Below are 21,784 nucleotides of genomic sequence, written 5' to 3'. Positions count from 1 at the left end.
TAGATGGTAGTCAGCCCTCTGAGTACCAGCCTTAATCAGTGATAGGACCAGGGGCATTCTAAGCTTAACTATAAGCCAGGAGTACGTATAGAGCCTTATGCCCAAGAAGGGGTTGGTGGGAAAATTTCCAAGTGAATATACCTCTCCCGTTACGTTCCCCCCCGGGTTCATCTCCCCAGTCCCTCTGTCCCTCTTCCCGTTCTCCTTCATCAAATAGCCAGAATGAATGGCCTCCATGCAGAGATTCCAGATAATCTGAAAAGATCCGTATGGTACCTCCACAGAGGCACTGGAAGATAAATAACAAATAACTGATAAAGAACACATGGGAGAAGAAATATACCAGAAAGACAAAGAAAATAGGAACAAACTTCGACATGGAATAAAAAGTTCAGAAAACATTTCTTCTTTGAAAGCAGAGATCAAATTATACGCAGGACTCAAAAGAAATAAAAGGAGAGAAAAAGATAAGAAATAAATTGACCTGGCAGAAGCAGACCTAATGAGATATACATCCACAAATGCTTTTATTAGGGAAAAAAAAGGAATGAGAACTAACAAGGTAAGCATACATCTTAAGACAATAGAAAAATAACACAAACATACCCCAAATAGAAAGAATAAAAGAGAAAAAATAATTAAGAATGAAATGAATGAATGAATGAAAAGAAGGAAGGAAGGAAGGATGAGACAGACAGACAGAAATTTAGAAATGTAGAAAGAAAGAAAGAAAAAGAAGAGGAAAGAAAAAAGAAAGAGGGAGGAAGGAAGGAAGATTTTCCTTTAACAGGATGAGAAATGTTTAAGAGAGTAGGCATGATATAGCAATAGGAATAAAAAGGAAGACATAACTACAGATACTTCAGACATAAAAGAAAACATAATGATGTTTTGAACAAATTTATGTCAATAACTTTGAAAATCTGGAAAAATGGTTAAACTCCTAGAAAATGTGATTTACCAAAATCGTCTCTAGGAAAAAAGAAATACCTTCTAGATTTTCATTTTGAAATGAATCACACTGTATCTTTCTTCCTGCCAACAAGTACCTTTCCACTGTATCATTTTAATGGCTACCTTGTATTACATAACTGCGTTTGATAATGACATTGTTACATTTTTTTTAAAGAAGACTTTGGGGGCACCTGGGTGGCTCAGTGGGTTAAGCTGCTGCCTTCAGCTCAAGTCATGATCTCAGGGTCCTGGGATCGAGACCCTCATCGGGCTCTCTGCTCAGTGGGGAGCCTGCTTCCCTCTCTCTCTCTGCCTGCCTCTCTGTCTACTTGTGATCTCTCTCTGTCAAATAAATAAATAAAATATTTAAAAAAAAAGATTTTGTTTATTTATTTTAGAAAGAGAGAGAGTAAAAGCAGGAGGTGGGGCAGAGGGAGAGGGAGGTGGAAAAGATCTCCAGCAGGTTCCAGGTGGAGCTTGGAGCATGACAAAGGGCTCAGCACAGGGCTTCATCTCACTATCCTAAGCCAAGACCAAGTCAGTTGCTTAACCAACTGAGCCATCCAGGCATCCCCAAAATTGTTAAATTTTTACTCTCCCGACCTAGTCACTCTCTAACCCAGCAATTAATACAAGATGCTAAGTTGCCTATTTTAGAGCTGTTTTACGCTCTACGTATGTCTATTATCTTTTTAAGGCATGACGGGAAGGCATTTCTAGAAAAGAAAAGAATAGAAACAATTTGAGGTATGGTAAATACAAACTGTCTGGAGAATAGGAAGTAGTCCGTGAAGTAATACAGGTTCTATGACATTAGCACCTGAAATTAGCACAGCAATATTTACCTAATAGTTACACTAATAGCAATGGTAAATATATAGTCATAGTAGTCAGTTTAACACTAATAACAGTAAAATGATCTTTTGGAAAAAAATGATTCACTTGCACATGATATAAACTTACATTGATCTCTGTTCGGGTTAAAAAAAAAAAAAAAAGGTGTAAAATCATTTCCTAGTTTTCCAGAACAGAACTCCTAGAGCTCTTGGAACTACGTACATGCCCCGATTCCTTTCTTTTCCCTTCCCTTCTGCCTGCCAACCCCTACAGTTTCATCTTGGGAAAGACATTTATTAGAGTCTGTATAAATACACAGATCCTACTGATAAGGTTTCAGCCTTATCATAGCCCAGATAACTACTCCACCTCCCACTGGACCCTTCCAGAAAACATAGACTTCTTCTACATTTAGCTCCTGCTCCAAGCAGTTCCATCTGCTTAGAATGCCCTCTCTCTGCCTGGTTTTCCCTGTTCATTTTTCTTTTTTTCTTTTCTTTTCTTTCTCTCTCTCTCTCTCTTTTTTTTTTTTTTTTTTTAAGATTTTATTTATTTGACAGAGAGAGATCACAAGTAGGCAGAGAGTCAGGCAGAGAGAGAGGGAGCAGCAGACTCCCCATGGAGCAGAGAGCAGGGCTCCATCCCAGGACCCTGGGATCATGATCTGAGCTGAAGACAGCCACCCAACTGACTGAGCCACCCATGTTCCCCTTCCCTATTCATTTTTCAAGATTCACTCAATGGCCACCTCTTCTCGGGAGCCCTCCTTGACATCTCCCTCCCCAGGGTAAGCCATGTGTCTCTTCAATCCCTCCCCTGCCCCCCCCCAACACCCAGTGTCCTGAGCAATCGTGATGCACATGTAGTATGTCTTTGATTACATATCTCCTTCTAGACTTGTGAGCTCTCTGGAGAGGAGCCATGTCTTAATGGTGTTGCTATCTTGCACACAGTTCCTGACCGATGACAGGTATTTAATCAAAGCCTGCTGAGTGAATGATGGGGTGAGTAGCAGTAATGGATAACCACTTCCCACCCTCCCCACCTGGGGAGAGGGGGCCATGGCTTCTGGCTCAGGTTATGAGTTCCATGCACTCACTGGACCTCCTGGGTGATTCCTTTTCAAAAGCACAACCCATCACGGTTTCATAGCGTAACAGCACCTTACTTAATCAAACACCAGCCACAGTGAACCTACCGCGATAGTGCCCAGACAATAAGAATTATTCTCAATTGGGTTTTTTTTTTTTTCATTAGTCGGCTAACAAACCCATGAGAGGTTGTTCGGTAGCTGCTGAGGATGCTAACACATTTAGCCAGATAAAGCTGTAACCTTTCCCATGGCAGCCCTTCCCTAGATGCTGACGACTCTCAGAGCCGGTGGCTTTTTTAATTATTTCCCAAGCCACACCCTACATCAGATTGAGTTGACTGGAATTATTTGGCTACAAGTAACAACTTGTCTCATATCCTTATGTATTATACTAGTAGAGCATAGGTACATGGAGGGTAGATATTCTACCGTACTCTGTCATTTTCATTAATTATTATAGTCTGTAATCACTCTATATCCTTGCATAGGGATATATGCATATATATCCCTGCATAGGAATACATCTTCCTCACTCTTTTCTCACAGATGCATTGTATCCCATGCCTACAAATAGGCATTCCAATATTTTGCAACAATAAAAGATACTACAAGAAATAAGCTTATGAGCCGTGTTGCTTGTAAAATACAGTGTATATTTCACATTAACATGCAGCTAGCTACAAATTACTATAATAAGGTAGTACAACTCACAAACGGGAATTAGTATGTGAACTGAGGGGAGTTTTAGTATGTGAATCCTTCATTCAAAAAAAGCAACCAGTTTTATTTTACCTTCCATTTCTACTCCCAAAACCCTGAGCATTATCTAAAGGGAAAAAAAGTAATATTTTCTTAGCAGAAGTCATGTTGAAATTGCACTAATGGGATGCCTGGCTGGCTCAGTCTGTGGAGATACAAGTCTTGATCTCAGTGTCACGAGTTTAAGCCCCATGCCGGGCATAGAGCCTACTTAAAAAAAAATTGCAATAAATTCAGGAGTTGCAAATTTGCAAGATATTATTAACTTTAAAAAATACTCCAACTTTTATGATTAAATGTTTATCTTTTTGAAAACATGATGTAAAGTTCTGAAGATTTGCCAGTTGAGCCATTAGTCTGAATAGCTAGTAGATTTTGCGGGAGAAACTTGGAAATCATACAGGATAATTATTTTGTATGATTTGTTTTCCTTCTTAAGTTGAAGAACTAAGAGGAAGCAATAATTTTCAATCCTCTGGTTCACTTTTCTTTCTTAGAACTATATATATACATATATATATATATATATATATATATATATATATTTTTTTTTTTTTTTTTTTTTTTAATTTTCAGTTGGGACTTTGGGTTGGTGAAAATCCTTATTCTTTAAAAGACTTTCCACCATCTGGTTTTCAGAGGATTCCTATCCTTGCATTTGGCCCATAATGTGTTTGTTCTTTGTGTTCATCTTGTGTGGTAAAATCAGGGAGGAGTCCCTTTTCCGGTCGGGTGTGTAAGAACAAAGCCAAATGTGGGCCAAAGAATGTATATTTGTAAGGTGTGATTGCAAAAAAGCCTGGTGGGATTTTTAGCCGCTTTGAGGTGTTTCAGTCCTTAATTTGCAAGATGGCATTGGCAATCCTAAAATGGCAAGATGGCAAACTTTTTATATGCAAAAATGCCTGTGCAATCTCAAAAATGTAGCCGTAACTTCACGGATATAAGGAATAGTATCATTGCCGGATGGGTCACAAACTCTCTTCTAACTGAAGATTTTGTTTCTTTTCCTTGCTCTTTGTACCAAAAGTAATTAAGAATGAAATGGTTGTTTGTACCCTCTAATTCACAAATGAATGGGGTGGGTATGAAACCGCCATGAAGTAGTTTTAATGACTCACAGCACAATATCCTAGCTCTCGAAGCAGAGGCCGGTAGTGAGGGGGCTGTGATTTAGAGATTAATATGTATTTTAGGCACAACTTATAAACATGATTTCATTTTCTCTTGGGACAACGCAGTTCTTTCCTATATGGTTTTTAGCTTAAATGTATATATTTTTAAGTTTTGATGTGCAAAATTTACTGTGTAATCTCAAAAACAGAGCAGTTGCTTAATGGATGTGAGGTTTAAATCAAAGATATTTAATCCTGGCACAACCTTAAGGTTTTATAGCATTGCCAGATGGGTTGAAGGCTCTTATAAGTGAAGATTTTCCTCTGCTTATTCTTTCCAAGAACACTATTTTATTCATTTATCTTTTCAAAAATGTATAGATAATATGAAATATATTACATAAAGATTATGTAATAGAAACAATATATCATATATAAATTATATATGCTATAATTATGTATCGTATAAATTATATATAATATGTTACATATAAATTATATAAATAATATATGGTATATAATAAAATAAATAATATAAATAATAAAGATAATATAGAGATACAATTTTACAGTGATAGTGTATTAATATAATTATATAATATACATTATATAATAATATAATAATGTAAACTCTATTCTCTATATACTGTGTGTGTGTGTGTGTGTGTGTGTATCTATGTGGAGATGTGTGTGCTATTTACACTGAACTATAATTACAGCCAGCGGGAAATTGGTGTTAATATTAGTTGAACATTTGAAGTCAACATATGAGACTCAAAAGTAGGGTCAAAACTAAAGCTCGAGACCAGAAGAAGGAACAGATGAACGATCATTCCCTGATGTGGTATAATTTTAGAATAGGCTCTCAGTGGAAGAGAGAGTTGACACTACCAACCAGCCCCCACCTCTCCAGCTTCCCACCTCTCCGCCTCTCAGCCATTGTTAAAAAAGGAGCACCTTGGAGGCCTTGTGGCTTTCTCCCCAGAGGGCTCTACGGTTTCTCAGCAAAACAAAGGAAACAAGGAAGGATAGTTTCTCTTGTTTCCAGGATTTCTTCCTTCTTTTTCATCCAGCAGAAAGGTATGTGCACTTTCTCTCTGCTACTGGCCACGGGGCTTGCCGAGCAACTGTCCTTAGGAAGGGGTGACAGAGGCAGGAGATCAGTCCTCGCAAAGACGATCCTTTTCTAAGGGTGCATTTACACCGTATCCCCTCTGAGGCTGGGAGAGAGAGATGAGGCGAAAGGTGGCCACCAGACGTTGACTCTGAAAATATATTGCCGTATTAATGTGTTGTAGTTAAGAGTGGAAGAGAATTGGGGTCCTTTGGTGGCAGCATGGACTGAAATAAAAATGGAAGCAAAGAAATGAGCTTAAGAGAATGTTCAGGGTCTGGAGCAAAGAACCTCCGCACTTAAAATGTGGGAGGACTGGTTGGAAGTGTACTTACCAGGACAATGCTGTGTCAGGGAAGGAAGAATTTCCTCTACCCTTCAAGATTCTTCTAGCTGGGCTTAGAATCAAATCGAAAGCAGACCGATTAACAGGAGAAAATCAAATGTAATAGTATTTAAACAGAGAATTCACATGGACATGGGAATTCCAAAGAGAGTGAGGCAATGGGAGATTTATAGGAGCTAAAGAGAGGGGCAGGCAGCTGAAGATACAAGAGGAAGACCATTGGCAGGAAGGTGAGAGGAGATGTTTGGAAAACAAAGGGGTTGCCTGGTTATGTAGGTATGTTTCTTAGGTAGAGGGGAGTGTCTGTTAATTGCTCTCTTCCTAGTACAAACAGGCAGTTACAGGGGAGATAAAGAGCTTTTCTTCAATCTGCTGGGTTTTGATGGCTTTTACCTCAAATAATGTTCATGATCCAGTTGTCCATTTAGGGGTGGCCTGCCCTTGGCCCCTACAGCTGAAAATGGACTAATCTTCTGATCTCCTTAAAAGAATCGCCTTCCTTCTCTCTTTTGCATTGACAGGGCTGACTATACACACGGGTTTCTGGCTTTTATAATCTTTAAAACTGCAGGGAACGGTGAAAATATATAATTCAGGAGATCCAGGTTATGAGGAAGGCGTGAGGGGAGAGGCCCTCATAGCTGTGGATCTGCTCAGTGACCCCGATGGGTTTTGCAAGGGGGTTTGGTCTCAGAGCAATGGCAGATTGCCACATTCCGGCAGCAAGAAGAACAGCTCTCGGTCACTCTGTGCTCCTGTCACTTACCCATCTGTGCTGGGCATCCCCTCAAATTACTTTAAATACAGGATACTTGTTTTCACTTTTTATTTTTTATTTTTTGTTTTTGTTTTTTTTTGGCGGGGCAAGGGAGATAGAAAGCAGAGGAGAGACAAAGGGAGAGAATCTCAAGCAGATTCCCTGCCCAGCATGAAGCCAGACACGGGTCTCCATCTCATGACCTGGAGATCATGATCTGAGCCAAAATCAAGAATCAGACACTTCACTGACTGAGCCACCCAGGCATCCCTCTTATCCCTGTTTTCACATTATTTTACACTGAGCCACAGAAGGGTGTGTGTGTGTGTGAGGGGGGGGGGGGTGGAGAGAGAGAGAGAGAGAGAGAGAAAATACAGCATAGGATATATACTTCTATTTCGTAAATCAAGCTGTTTCTAAAGCATTTACATTGTTTAAGAGCACTCCCAAAGGCTTGGATGCAAATTACCATTCATTCTTAGAGACAAATAGCCACGAAGATTTTGTGGGAGGTTCTTGTGTGGTTTTGTGGCTTTGAAAACAGCTGACTGAGCTGGGAGGGAGCAGCAGGGGAATGGCTTAATTGATCAGCAGCACCACTGCTGTTTCTCTCTCCTGCCCACGTCCCTGGTGGGGTCCATCTCACCCGTCAATTACCTCAGTGACCTGTCATTTTTAGCAAGTAGAGGAAACTAAGGCTGGAGACTGGATGGGATTAAAACAGCTTAAATCTGCTCTTTGATTCACACATTTTCATGAAAACTTTTCCATGAAGTCACTACTGCATGATGCATTTGAATGTTGCCCGTGGATGTCGACATGGAGTCTTTTCTAAATCTTTTCTGCAGAGTGTCTTACAGAGAGTGTCTCAGAATCAATGGCTTTTTATCAGCTCCTGAATAAAAGCAGAGGCCAACTTTTCAGCGAGGATGTAAATGCAGGTTTTTCTTTGCTTTGATAATCTGCTAGTGTCATTAGAGATAAAAGTCAAAAAAAAAATACTTTTTCCACCTTATGCAAGATATAATCAGCCCTCAAAAATCCAGCTGTATGGTGCCGGGGGTGGGGGCTTCATAAGCATGAGCCATTTTGCCCTTGTTCTCATCCGTGACTGGTGCCCCAGAGTGAACGGGAAAGTGACCCTGACTCAGAGCTGTTTCTGAAGCGACCCGGTACCCGAAGCCCCTGCAGAGCGAGCAGCTTGACAGGGGATGTGATTCTGAGGTTTAAAGGTCAACAGTTTATCTGTGAAGGCTCCTTGGCAAAAGCCAACTACTTCATTTGTGGTCAATCTATTCCCTATGTAGCATTTTCTGAAGGCATTTTCAAGGTAATTTTGTTGGCACGTGACTTTCTTCTTCTTCCTCTTCTTCTCCTCCTCCTCCTCGTCCTGCTCCTTCTCCTTCACCTCTACACTCAGAACCCACGACCGCAAGGTCAAGCGGAGCATGTTCTCCTGACTGAGCCAGCCAGGCACCCCTCAGGGCTTTCTTCTTTTGTGCTGCCTTCAGAATTCCATCCTGAAATCAGGTGGGGCTCCTGTGCCTAAGGTGGGAGTCTTTTCTCAGCTCACCCTTTGAGATGTGGGGGCAACTTTGAGAAGCTCTATGACGTATATCCTCCCTTATTCCTTCTCCACGTTTCTCTTTGGAAAGGCTCTGTGTGGCTGGCATGAACTGCATCCCCTTCTTTGGCATCGTCCTGTGTAGACATGATGGCCATCATTAAAGCAAACCTTAACGCTGTGTAACCCTCTGAAAAAAGTTTCATCTAGGGAGCCAGACAGATCTGGGTTTCAAACTCATGTAGCCTACGTGTACCTACGGGGCCAGAAGGAACTTTCTGGGACTCAGTTTGGTCGTCTGAACGATAGAGATATCATCTAATTCACAGCTGTCGTGGAATTGAATGAAGTAGTACACGTAGGATGTTTAGCTCCATGCCTGACACATAGTAGGTCTCTAATCATTGGCATCCACTAGCGTAATATTCATGAGGTGTCTACTGAGCCTTGTGTACTTGTTCCAGGCTTGCTGGAGGTGGGGGGCGGGCGGTGGCGGTGATAAGGAAAGGTATCAAGACTACTTCTGGAGCTAAAGACCTCATAGAACTCCAGAGCTTCTCAAGGTCCCTGATCTGGTGAATTACAGAACTTGTATTCCCGGTGAACTGCCTCCTCCAGGAAGTCCAGCTTGCTATGAAGAAAAAAAATGTCTGCTACTCTACCTGATGTTCTTAGTGACTCAGTGGATTCCCATTCCAGCCCAAGCCTGCTACTAAAGAGTTGTCTCATCCTTGGGCCCTGCTTGTAGGAGCCCTCCTCCCAGAGTCTATGCCACCCCAGCCCCAAGGGGAGCCTCTTCTTTTTGTGCTAGGCTGTATTTCGGTTCTTTCAGATGCATTCAGATGTACTGTTAGGACAAAATACAGAGCTGGTCAAACTGACGTCCTTTACTTTGTGTTCTATTGACTGCAGGAACCTAGGCTAGACCATGCTGCTGCCGACCCTGGGCTTGAAGATGAGCCTCTTCTGTGGCCAGAATCTGTGGGGGTTTTTTGACTCTATAATCAGTGGAAGTTGGGGCAGGGGGGCCTCCCTGCATCTCTGCAAGGGTTCTTCATGTTACTTTTGTGTCCTGGACCCCTTTGATCAACTGTGACATCTATGGACAATTTCTGAGAATGTTCGTTTGTTTAGAATAATGTTTTTATTTTTTAATTATTTTTTTAAGAACGTATTTATTTGAGAGAGAGAGAGAGAACAGGAGCATGGGGAGGGCCAAAGGGAGAAGAAGGAGACTTCCCCTTGAGCAGGGAGCCTAGTGAGGGACTTGATCACAACCTGAGTCGAACGAAGGCAGACCCTCAACCACTGAGCCACCCAGGTGCCCTTTTTAAATGTTTTTTAAAATTTTTTTATTTATTTAAATTATCTCTCAGGGTGCCTGGGTGGCTCAGTGGGTTGAGCCTCTGCCTTCAGCTCAGGTCATGATCTCAGGGTCCTGGGATTGAGTCCTGCATCACGTTCTCTGCTCGGCGGAGAACCTGCTTCCCCCCCACCCCTCCCTGCCTCTCTGCCTGCTTATGATCTCTCTCACTGTCAAGTGGATAAATAAATAAAAAATCTTAAAAAAAATAAATACATTATCTCTCCACCCCACATGAGGCTCAAACTCATGACCCCAAGATCAAGAACCTCCTTGACTAAGCCAGCCAGGCGCCCCAGGGATGCTATTTTCAAGCATAGGGAATAAAATCTGTAAGGTTGCAAAGGAAACCAATTATCTGGAAATACACTTACCAAAGGTTAGAAACAATCTGTGGCAGTAATGCATGTGTTTCATTATTAACCTATCAAATACATCTGAGCAGCGGGCCTAAGAGCTACCATCATTCTGAAGAAGTGAGAAGTGTAAATAACATTTTGAAATAGATCTACAGCAGCTCTAATGGGTGATGAAAACATCTGCGTTTTCTCAGGCAAGAAATTCACAAGTCCTGCTAGCATTGTTTTTATTTGTTGTCTGCCTTTTATAATAGAAGGAAATGCCAGAATTTCAGTTAGAGGTTAGTTGGAAGAAGCATGCACTGTATGCTTTCCTCATCCAAGTTCAAGGGCCCTGCATTCCTTCTCCGGTTAAGAACCCCTGTCTTGCTAAGGGGGCTAAGCTAAGCAGGGAAAAATGGGGGGGAATTCTGCACATTTTCATTACTAATTTTTTGTGGGACAGATAATTTGGGCTTATAATAAAATCCAATTAAATTTCAGTCCCCAGTGAAATTCGATTATAATTTCCTTTTGATTTATTTGGAATATAAAGGGGCAAGATCCATCCCCCACAAACCTATTTGTGGAGAACTGTATTCCAGAGAGGACTTAAATAAAAAGCCTCTCAGGTGGAAGGTTTTCGTAAGATATTCATTTCTCCCCTTGTGGTTACATGGATGCTGTCTTAGGAAAAATTCTAGATTGCAAAGATGGTCATAAGGTCGTATGTATTTCCACAATGAGGAAAATGTATTACATGAACATGGTAGAGTGTTTAGGGTCCCTTTGAGGAGGAATTTTCTTGAGGAACCACCAAAGAGAGCCCCAGGGAAGAGGGGCCTTCAAGGACTAGAGAGGGAGGAGAGGTTTCTAGAGGCTTCCTGGAACTCAGGTGAAGGTTCAAAGGCCGAGGGCTGAGTTAGGTAAGAGATGGGAGGTGTGTTTGTTAATGGGAGTGCTGAGGTCCCATAAGGTTGGCCCGAAAGGAGGTGTGAGGGAAGCTGAGCCTAGGCAGATGGGTTGGGGGTAGCCATGAGGGACCTTCTCTGCCTTGTTGAGCTTGTGGGATATTATTAGCAGAAGGAAGTCACTGAGACCTTCTAAGAGGAATGAGATAAAGAAATATCTGATTTAGGAATATTAACACAACTACAATGGTTCAGATGCGTTTGAGTGTAGGAAGAAAACACAGATAATACTTTTAGGATCAGATGACAAGATTGGATGCAGAAAATTCTACCGACTTTCCCTAGCCTATCTTCTCCCATCATGGCTTAGGGAGAGGATTCACCTGTGGGGCTCATTAATTATACAGATTACCAAGATTCTCCTCTGCACATTATAACCCCAGGCCTGGAATTTGACAGGGTAACTGGGCCCTAGAGGTGACTCTGGGGTTCCCAAACAGACCAGGTTTGGCCACTGTCCGCTGACCAAGTACAAAGTTGAGAGAGACGGGTGGTGGTCCAACAAGAAAGGATTTATTTCCATGAGGCAAACCCCGGGAAGACAGTGGATGAACATCCCAAAGCCCATCTCCAAAGTGCTAGAGATACTTTTAGTTTTATAGGAGGAAAATGGGGGACAAAGGTTAGTGGGTAAGAGCACGTGGGCAGTAGAGGTCAAGTGTGTCATTGTCTTGGGGTCAGTCACAGGGTCTTCCTGGCTCACGGAGGTAGTATTGTTCCCATCAGGGGGCACCTTGCCCACCAGGTCTTTTGCCTGAGTTAAGAGTTAAGCTAGAAAAGAGAGCTTAATTAGGAAGTCGAGACAGAGGTCACATTGGAGACAATTTGAAATCCTCTTGAACAGGGGATTTCCAATTCTTCAAACAGCCCCCTGTGATTTTATCTCTAGACATATTGGAAAATGCTCCCCAAGAATGTTTGGCTGATCAGATGTGAAATGGCACGGGCGGTCATCAAAGTCACAACTGCACCATACAAAGTTAAACTTTTGTCAAAGAAGACTCTATTCAAGGCAGTGATGATGGGGGTTGGGGGGACCGGAAGTCTGTGTGAACTCAGCGTGAAACAAAATAAGGAAGGAAAATGCTGAGGGACTTAAGGGAGATAGATCATGGGACGTGTGGAGCACATGGAGTTGTTCCCGAGTTTGCAAATGTTGTTCTCTGTGATTAAGCCACCTGTGTGTGCTAATTGGCACCCACCAATTAGCAAGTTAGGCTTCTGCCTTTCCCACAGAGACTGGTGAACGTAGGCGCCATTTTTCTGACGGATTACATTAGAAAGGGACGCCTCCTCATCTTTGAGGAAGACATTCCTGGGTTGTAAACCTGCCAAGAGGCTCAAAGAAGATTTACATCTCAATGGGACAGAGAAAGAATTCTCAGGGATGAGTCTTCTCAAGTAAAAGCTCTAAGGAAAAGGAGGTCAGGGCCAAGAGTCAGGAAGAGAAGCCTGGGCTGGGGTTTTGTCCAGCTGACAGGAACATTAAGGCTGTCCTTGTCAAGGGTAAGTAATGTTAATTCTACTATCCTATCTGGAGGGTGGATTTTGTGCCATGCAGAAGACAAGGAAAATCAATGTTAGGGATGCTAGGAAAGAAAAATCAGCTTCCTTTTCTTCTTCTTCTTTTCTTATTAACATATATTGTATTATTTGTTTCAGGGGTACAGGTCTGTGATTCATCAGTCTTACAAAATTCACAGCGCTCACCATAGCACGTATACACTCCCCAGTGTCCATCCCCAGCCACCCCATCCCTCCACACCCCTCCCCTCCAGCAACCCTCAGTTTGTTCCCTGAGATTAAGAGTCTCTTATGGTTTGTCTCCCTCTCTTGTCTCCCTCTCTGGTTTCGTCTTATCTCATTCTTCCCTCCCTCCCCTATGATCCTCTGTCTTGCTTCCCAAATTCGTCATATCCGTGAGATCATATGATAATTGTCTTTCTCTGACTGACTTACTTTGCTGAGCATAATACCCTCTAGTTCCATGTATGTCATTGGAAATGGCAAGTTGATTTTTTTTTAAGATTTTATTTATTTATTTGACAGAGAGAGATCACAAGCAGGCAGAGGCAGGCAGAGAGAGAGAGGAGGAAGCAGGCTCCCTGCTGAGCAGACCCTGAGATCAAGACGTGAGCCAAAGGCAGCGGCCTAACCCACTAGGCCACCCAGGTGCCCCCAAGATTTTATTTTTTGATGGCTGCTTAGTATTCCTGTGTGTGTGTGTGTGTGTGTGTGTGTGTGTGTGTATAAAACTTCTTCTTTATGCATTCATCTGTTGATGGACATCTAGGTTCTTTCCATAGTTTGGCTATTGTGGACATTGCTGCTATAAACATTCGGGTGCACTGCCCCTTCAGATCACTACATTTTTATCTTTAGGGTAAATACCCAGTAGTACAATTGCTGGGTCATAGGGTAGCTCCATTTTCAACTCTCTGAGGAACCTCCATGCTGTTTTCCAGAGTGGCTGCACCAGCTTGCATTCCCACCAACAGTGTAGGAGGGTTCCCCTTTTTCCGCATCCTCGCCAACACCTGTCATTTCCTGACTTGTTAATTTTAGCCAGAAAAATCAGCTTCTTGACCTAATACTGGAAACTGGAGAGTGGGCGGTCAATGTCGACTGACCCAAACCTGGGAATACAGAGAAGGAACGTCAAGCGCACAGGCAAGTGGGGCACCATATGACCCAGGCCTCCTTGGTAAATCACAACTCAGGCTCCTTTGGTAGAAACAGTGCCCTGAGGACGGCACCAGTAGCGGATATGGGAGAAGAATATCAGAGGGCTGTGGGTCTTGGTCCTTTCTGAGAGAGCACTGCAGAGCAGCCTGGGCCGTGAATTTGAGATTAGCATCTTGTGCTGACCTCATGTGAGTCACACACACGTCTTGGTGTCCTGTGTGTACAACAAAGTAAATTCCAGGCGTGTCTGCAGCTGGGTTTTATGGAAAATCGATGCCTTCCCTTGAGCTCCCATTGTACTAGAAATTTGTCAGAAAATGTGAGTGAGGAGGTCAGGGATTTTTGAGACCCCCTGGGAAACTCTCTCTGCAAAAGGGTGACACCGAAACCACCGGAGTGGATAAGATTTTCACAGTGTTACCGGGAATGTAGGACATCAGTGCATCTTCCTTTTTTTCAAGGGACTGAGCATAAGGGGGAAAGAACAGAGGTCTAAGAATTCATACTCCTCTTCAAGAGAAGTGGATGGTCCCTGTGTTGCCTGTTCCAGCAAGGTCTTCAATGCCAAGAACTGTAAAAGGTACGTTTGATTTGCTCCTGGGACACCCAGAAGAGAAGAATGTCAGTCAAGTGGTTGTGTGAGCAGGGCGGGGTTGGGAGGGAGCTGGGTATGCCAGATCTAAGAGTGAGTGGCAAAAAAGCAACCAGGAGGGCTGATGGCTTTTTCAGGAAACCTGGCTTTGCAAGAGAGAAAGCTACAGGGAAAGAGCCAGAAAGTTACAGGATGAAGTTACCGCGGACATATGATATTAATACGTCCTACTTCCCCTCTACCCGACCTGCCCCCTCCGGTTAATTTTTTTCAGTGAACAGAAATGAATGAACAATCAGACAAAAACAGTTCCACTCACGAGGGACACACAGGTCAAAGTTCTCCTGAGAAAAACTGTCAGATTGGACAAAAGCAACTGGTATGGCAAATGGATCTTAGGGGTTCATGGTATTTGGAGAGGGCTCAACTTGGGGATCTCTGAGGTGAGCCTGGACTTGGGTGGAATGTGGGTCCCCTCAGGATTTCACGGGGAAGGTTCTCTGCTGCTCTGTGATGATGGGGCTCCCCTACCCCCCTACTACTTTTCACTCTTCTCCTGGCAGGGCTGGTCACACTTCACACATCTTCTCTCTGTCACTCACCTCCCTTGATTTTATAGCCCAGTGTTCTGTGCAGTAAAATCCTGCCCCTGGAGAAGAATATTTGTGGAGAATATAGTGTTTTTATAGGGTCCAGTGTTTTTATTTTTTTAAAAAAACCTAACTTTTCTCCCCTGTGTTTTTAAAGATTTAATATTTATTCGAAGGAGAGAGAGCGTGAGCTTGAGCAGGGGGGGGGGGGAGGAGCAGACGCAGAAGGAGAAGCAGACTCCCCGCTGAGCAGGGAGCTCCACGTAGGATTCGAACCCAGGAGTCTGAGATCATGGCCTGAGCCCAAGGCAGGCACTCAACTGACTGAGCCACGCAGGCGCCCTGTAATTCTAAATCTTTGCATATATTAATCCACCAAATCCTTCTCCCAAGATAATCCTGTTACCCCGTTTTGCAAAAAGGGGACACTAAGTCTGAGAGAAGTAAGAGCTTGCTCAAGGCTGACCACTAGCAAGTGGCAGAGCCAAGATCTGGACACAGAAAGGCTTACCCTCGTGTCTCTCTGTTCCTGAACTTTTGCCATGGGAACCGAGAATGGTAACAGACGGTACAAAGTTGAATTGTCTCGTAAGGTTAAGTTTATTACCCCCGCCGCCCCCCCACACATACCAAGGTGAAAATTTAAAGAAATGTATTTATATTATTTTGGACAGCCTGGACTATTATTAAGCTAAATAGCATATGAGGCTGAGATTCTGTTACTAATCTGTTACACTGAAATTCACACTTTCAAAGTTTCCCTTTTGTTTCCAGGTGACGTATTTCATTTGTATGTCAGCCTGTGTGTTTGGGGGCCCTTCAGATTATATTCTTCTAAAATCTTTCAGAAGAACCTTCTTTTCCCTCCTGATACATGTGCTACAGTTTTAAAATAAGTTATCAGGGTTTACTTTGCGGCTTGTCTTCTCCATTAATCTCCCTTTCTTTTCCAATGGCAAATGTCTCCAGGTCAAGTCTTTTGAAATGTTCCACTAACGCTCTTGAAAGCCATTCTGGGAAAATTCTCCTTTTCAAATCTGGCTTTTACTGAGAGTAGAGCTTTCAGGTAGCTGCAAAGCCCTGATGGGTCTTCACGCCCAGGGGTGTGATTGTTCTGAAACTGAACCTCAGAACACCCAAGGCAGGGGCGGGGGAGGGGGCTGTGTGCCCCCTGGATTCTCACTGTGCCTTGAGACATTTCAGACAATCCACCTGAGAATGTCCAGCCAACAGCTGCAGAAAGGTTTTACTCCCTTGTTCCTGTCCTCCATAAACGCTAATTGGGACTTTCATCCCCATCAGATTTCAGAAGCCAACTGGTATTTTGCAAGTGTAAAGGGAATTCTGTTCCAGCTTGGTTTTTTTTTTTTTTTTTTTTAAGACTTTGTTTATTTATTTGACAGACAGAGATCACAAGTAGGCAGAGAGACAGGTGGTGGGGGGGTTAGGGGATGGGGTGGGAAGCAGGCTCCCTGCTGAGCAGAGAGCCTGATGCGGGGACCCTGGGATCATGACCTGAGCTGAAGGCAGAGGCTTTAACCCACTGAGCCACCCAGGTGTCCCTGCTTGGTTGTTTTTAATATTGTATATGTATATTTGTATATATTATATATTTATATATATTTATATTTTTAAGCCTAAATATATATTTATATGTATTTGTTTTAAAGTAGGCCCCATGCCCAGAATGAAGCCCAACATGGGGCTTGAACTTGCAACAATACAACATCAATACAACATACTCATCAATACCCAGGTTGAGGGGCACCTGGATGGCACAGATGGTTAAGCATCCAACTCTTGATCTTGGCTCAGGTCACAATCTCGGTGATGACACTGAGCCCTGTGTGGGGCTCTGCGCTCAGTGTGGAGTCTGCTTAAGACTGTCTCTTCTTGGGGTGCCTGGGTGGCTCAGTGGGTTAAAGCCTCTACCTTTGGCTCAGGTCATGATCTCAGGGTTCTGGGATTGAGCCCCGTATGGGGCTCTCTGCTCAGCGAGGAGCCTGCTTCCTCCTCTCTCTCTGCCTGCCTCTCTGCCTGCTTGTGATCTCTGTCAGTCAAATAAATAAATAAAATCTAAAAAAAAAAAAAAAAAAAGAACTGTCTCTTCCTCTCCCTCTGCCCCTCCCTGTCTCTAAAATAAATTAATAAAATTTTTTAAAAACAACAACAACAACAATCCAGAAAGTCCCAAGCTATGATCAGGAGTCAGAGGCTCACTGACTGAGCTACTCAGTACCTTATATATATATTAGGTACCGTTACCTCACTTATACCAGGTACCCTTATATATATATTTATTATATAAATTTTATACCATGGATTTCTTGATTCAGAATCATCTAATTTGAGGAAATTCATAGCATCTTTTGAAAATCAAATTAAGCTGTTTATTTCTGTAGGTGAAATATCTGTACTTCCATGACATTATGGCAAAAGTTATGGAACGTTTACTTTCATACAACATAAAACAAAATTATCCTGTTCTTACTCTGAATACGTTGTCTGTTTCATAGCAACAGATAGAGCGGCAGTTAAAATGCTTGGCGTTTCAAAACCCCGGACCACAGGTAGCCGACTTTAATCCTGAAACAAGGCAGCAGAAAAAGAAAGCTCGGATGTCAAAGATGAATGAGTATTTTTCTGTAAAATACAAGTAAGATTCATGATTTATTACATTTGATTTGTGGGATTACAAAACGCACGAGTTCTTGGCAAAGGAAGAGTTGCCCCTTTTTTATGTTTTAAAAATCTCTTTTCTAAAGTATAATATCGTCCTGTGTGTTTGGAAGTTAGCAACTTCAAGAAATAGACAATAATCCCAAGCTGGGAATCAATTTTTTTTAAAGGCTTCAGAAGCCCTTTGGTTAGAGTAATAGCTTCAGTAAGAAAGATTATTAAAAGTAAGAAAAATGTTTTCACTTGAAGGAGAAATAATAACTGTGGGAATGGATTCAGTGTCAAATGTGTACAGATATGTCATAAGTACAATGATAACTGATGTAGGAAAGATGTTGGGGTTTGGAGCCAATGGCCAAGAAAGAATTCTTGAGATGTCTTTGGTGCACAAAGGTGGTTTTAAGAAAGAAAACGCAGGGACAGGATCTGTGGGCAGAAGGAGCTATACTGCGGTCACGAGGAGAGGTCCATTATATACTTTCAAGTTGGGAGGGGGTTAGGGATAGAGTGAGTCTCTAAGGAATTTTGGAAGTAAGGTATTCAGGACTTGAGGAAGCTAGCTATTGTTGGGATAAGGTCATTTATTACCATCTAATAAAACCTTAGTCATGAGATCCTTCAGATGTCTGTTGGTGGGTCATATGCTTGGGGGGTGACTGCCAGCGTATCTTAAGTGGTAGAGATAAAGGAAGTTTCCAAAGGAATTTTTATATGTGAAAGTAGACTAACAGGGTCCTGGGGATTGGGCTAAGATTGCCTTTTGCCCTTAGCAAAGTATCAACATCGAGGCAGCTGGGTTGCTAGAGGAAGGTCACTCTGCCTGTTTCAAGGACTTGTCAATGGGCTGTAGGCAGTAAGGAAATTTAATAATTTTCTTTTGCCTTTGTTTCCCACATCCGTTGCTGGCACATCCCAAGTATAAGCAACCCATGAAGGAGAAGGCTGATGAATTTGACAAAATGAAAATTAAGTATTTATGCCCATCTCTTGATGATCAAGAGATGGGCATAAATTTCATTAAAAACAATGAAAGACAACCACAAGACAGGAGAAGCTATTTATAATTTGAAAGATCAGTGTCCAAAATATACACAAGTCAACAAGAAAAAGATACGCATTCAAAGAAAAAAATGAACCACTCAATGAATAGGCATTTCGTAGAGAAGGCTAATAAACATTCGAATATAGCATTTCGTCATTATGATGAGAGGCAGAAAGACAGCATTTAGTCCGATGATATCAATGTTGATGAAGCCACTGGACATGGGTTGAGCGTAATATGGTACAACCACTCTAAAAAGCCTGTTATTACCTGTTTTCCTTAGGACCTAACATCTTCACTCCTGGATATGTATCCCAGAAAAGCTCCTGTAGAGGTACACCAGGAGTCACGTTCAAAAGTCTCATAGCATTGCTATGATAGTAAAGAAAATAAGATAGTAATAATTAAAATGCCCATCCACAATGAAAAAAAGATGAGAAACTTGTATATTCTTACAGCAGAATGCATATAGAAGTGAAAATATTTCAGTAACAGCTAAATGTACCATCATGGTTGAATCACAGATAACAATGTAGGGAAATGCAGTGTGCTTGGGAATTCACACAAATGTAGCTAGGACCAGGAGGTGAATTTTTTTTTTTTTTTTTTACACCCAACATGGGGCTTGAACTCACGACTCTAAGCCCCAGCACCCTGAGATCAAAAGTTGTGTGCTCTACCGACCGAGCCAGCCAGGGCCCAGAAGGAGATGGTTTTTATAAGAACAAGCTGTGGTTCCTCTTGGAAGGCAGGGTTGAGAGATGCAGTGGGCAAGGCACCCAACTTTTATTAAGTTGGGTGGTGAGAATGTGGAGGTTGGCTTTATTGTTCTTTTTCTGTACATGTACATTTTGCACTCTTTTGTGTGTATGATAATTCAGAATTTTATAAAAGATGACCTACGGTGGGCAGGAAATGATAACATTTGCCTCTTGGTGTCTGAGTTAAGGCGAGAGAATATTTGGATTAAGACAAAGGGACAAAGACAAAATCTGATGGGGCAATTTCATGGCTTCAAGACTATGATTTCCATTGTGGATTTTAAGTCTCCTGTCTGTGGACACCTGCATTTCCCGGTGGGCTTGGGAGGGAGTGGGGAGCCCTCTTCCCACAGATGAAATGCGTCAAATATAAATCCTGCCCAAGTGAGAAAGTCAGGCAGCAAGTTTCCATAGGGTTCCTCAGCCTGCCCTGCTCTGTGAGGAGAGGGAAGAAGAGGGAACAGCGTTACTTAAATGGACCTGGGGGGAGACGTGAACACCTGTTTCAAGATGAAGGGTGGAGAAGTTCATAATCTCACCACACCAGCTGAGGGCCAACCCCCCTCCCCTTTTTTTAAACTCCCAGTTGTTAATAAAGGATACAAACTATCTAGAGACGCTTTGGTCCTCCTCAGACTTTCACGCCGCTTTATTTCAAAAGGGCCCGAATGTGAGAGGGTGGTAGAATTCTTGTGACAGCTTTCGTCTCCCGGACACGTTGTAGGGGCTGACACAGAAAGGGTGGGGACTCAAGTGGGGTGTAGGCTCTGGTGTGTCCCTCTGGTACAGAACTTCTTGCCTTCACCTAGAGCGTCTGAGGGAGCCCACCATCTTGGTCACCTGCCCTGTCGCTCCACGCTGGGTAGCAAACAGAATCAGAAAGGAGCAGAAGAAGCATGGCGCCTGGACACTCTTACCAAAGGAGTGTGTGTGTGTCTCTGGGTGTGTGTGTGTGTGTGTGTGTGTGTGTGTGTGTTCTTCTGTTAATGATGACAGCATAATCACGGACCATTCTCATGTTTGTCTTGAGTCGTTAAAAACCATAATCGTGTTCACTAGAGTGCTTTTCGGTAGAAAGAGAAAAGAGTGTAATTTATCAGGGAAAACCCCATCAAGAATGATTATATTTATAAAGAAAAATTGGGGGAGGGCCGGAATTTATAGGAAGAACCTTTTATTCAGCTCTTCTTTTTGATTGGTTTCAATAGAATATCACATTCCCCAGGGTGCTGGCAAAACAAAGGGTCCCATCAGTGACTAGCTCAGCTGTGTTGGAAAATGTGGCACGTGGGCTGAGTTTCCTAGGACAAGGCTGCCATCTACTATTTGGAAACGTGGCTGGGTAATCCTTCGGGTACTGGTTCCTAGGAATAAAGGGATCGGATTTATGGAGGAGGCTGGCGAATGGTTCATTCTTCCCGATGGGGACACTGGTACTGTCTTCTGTTCTCTCGACAGAGTTAGGAAGAAGTATGACAAGAGTGGCAGGCTGATCTGTAATGACGCCGATCTGTGTGACTGCCTGGAGAAGAACTGTCTGGGGTGCTTCTACCCTTGCCCCAAGTGCAACTCCAACAAGTGCGGGCCCGAGTGCCGTTGCAACCGACGCTGGGTCTATGATGCCATTGTCACCGAAGCCGGGGAGGTCGTCAGCTCGCTGCCCTATCCGGTCCCGGACTAGGGGCTGTTGCCCATGGGCTGGCTTGGTTCTCCTTCCTGACAGCTAAGCCATCCTCTTTCTCCTGGGGGGTTAGATTTTAGGGTGTAGGGAAGATCCTGGGAAAGCATATCAAAGACTTATGTTCTCTGAAGCTGTTAGAACAATGTAGCAGGGGCAGTCACGCTGTCCCGTCTCCTGTGTCATCCTGCACACCTTCACCTTGTACCCAGAGAATGACAGTGCGTGATCTCAGCATCGCCTCCCTGGGACTCCCCTATCTCTGCTCTCGGTGAACAATCTCTTGCATCTTTTACTACCTGCGACCAGGTGGTTTTATGATTTTCAGAATTCTGCAGCTGGGAGCTTTTCTTACCTAGGACAAAATCCTGAGCTTATCAGACCCACTGACCCTTACCCCAGTTCCAAGTCGGAAGTGCTCTCTGAATGAAAAATAGTCTCACACCTCGTGATTTTGTACTGTATGTGCATATCTTATTTTCTTATTACTGTTTTGATAATGTTCAGAGTAAATCTGGTCACACTTGGCAAAATTTTTATGAACAA

General features: G+C 42.9%; 1 protein-coding gene and 1 long non-coding RNA gene across 2 annotated transcripts in view; one reads left to right on the top strand and one right to left on the bottom strand.

Annotated features, from left to right (window-relative positions):
* Positions 1 to 6,438, bottom strand: part of LOC131832600 (uncharacterized) — a 23,998-nt gene extending 17,560 nt beyond the window's left edge. Inside the window, exon 1 of the long non-coding RNA XR_009354117.1 lies at positions 6,208 to 6,438. This is a non-coding gene — a long non-coding RNA (uncharacterized LOC131832600). The remainder of the gene's footprint in view (positions 1 to 6,207) is intronic.
* ARL14EPL (ADP ribosylation factor like GTPase 14 effector protein like) lies at positions 5,705 to 21,784 on the top strand. The gene is made up of 5 exons (XM_059175812.1): positions 5,705 to 5,838; positions 14,358 to 14,476; positions 14,763 to 14,867; positions 17,595 to 17,734; positions 21,019 to 21,784. The coding sequence occupies exons 3-5, from the start codon at positions 14,772 to 14,774 to the stop codon at positions 21,239 to 21,241; spliced, it is 459 nt and encodes a 152-aa protein (XP_059031795.1). The 5' UTR covers positions 5,705 to 5,838; positions 14,358 to 14,476; positions 14,763 to 14,771; the 3' UTR covers positions 21,242 to 21,784.

Source organism: Mustela lutreola, chromosome 5, assembly GCF_030435805.1.
Source record: "Mustela lutreola isolate mMusLut2 chromosome 5, mMusLut2.pri, whole genome shotgun sequence".
NCBI lineage: Eukaryota > Metazoa > Chordata > Mammalia > Carnivora > Mustelidae > Mustela > Mustela lutreola.
The sequence above is the reverse complement of the archived record's forward strand: the minus strand, read 5'-3'. Positions and strand labels throughout refer to the sequence as shown.

Coding starts and splice junctions, on each gene's coding strand:
- ARL14EPL (XM_059175812.1), top strand. CDS start 14,772: ATGAATGAACAATCAGACAAAAACAGTTCCACTCACGAGGGACACACA. Junction 14,868..17,594: donor AGATTGGACAAAAGCAACTG/GTATGGCAAATG, acceptor TCTGTTTCATAG/CAACAGATAGAGCGGCAGTT. Junction 17,735..21,018: donor TATTTTTCTGTAAAATACAA/GTAAGATTCATG, acceptor TTCTCTCGACAG/AGTTAGGAAGAAGTATGACA.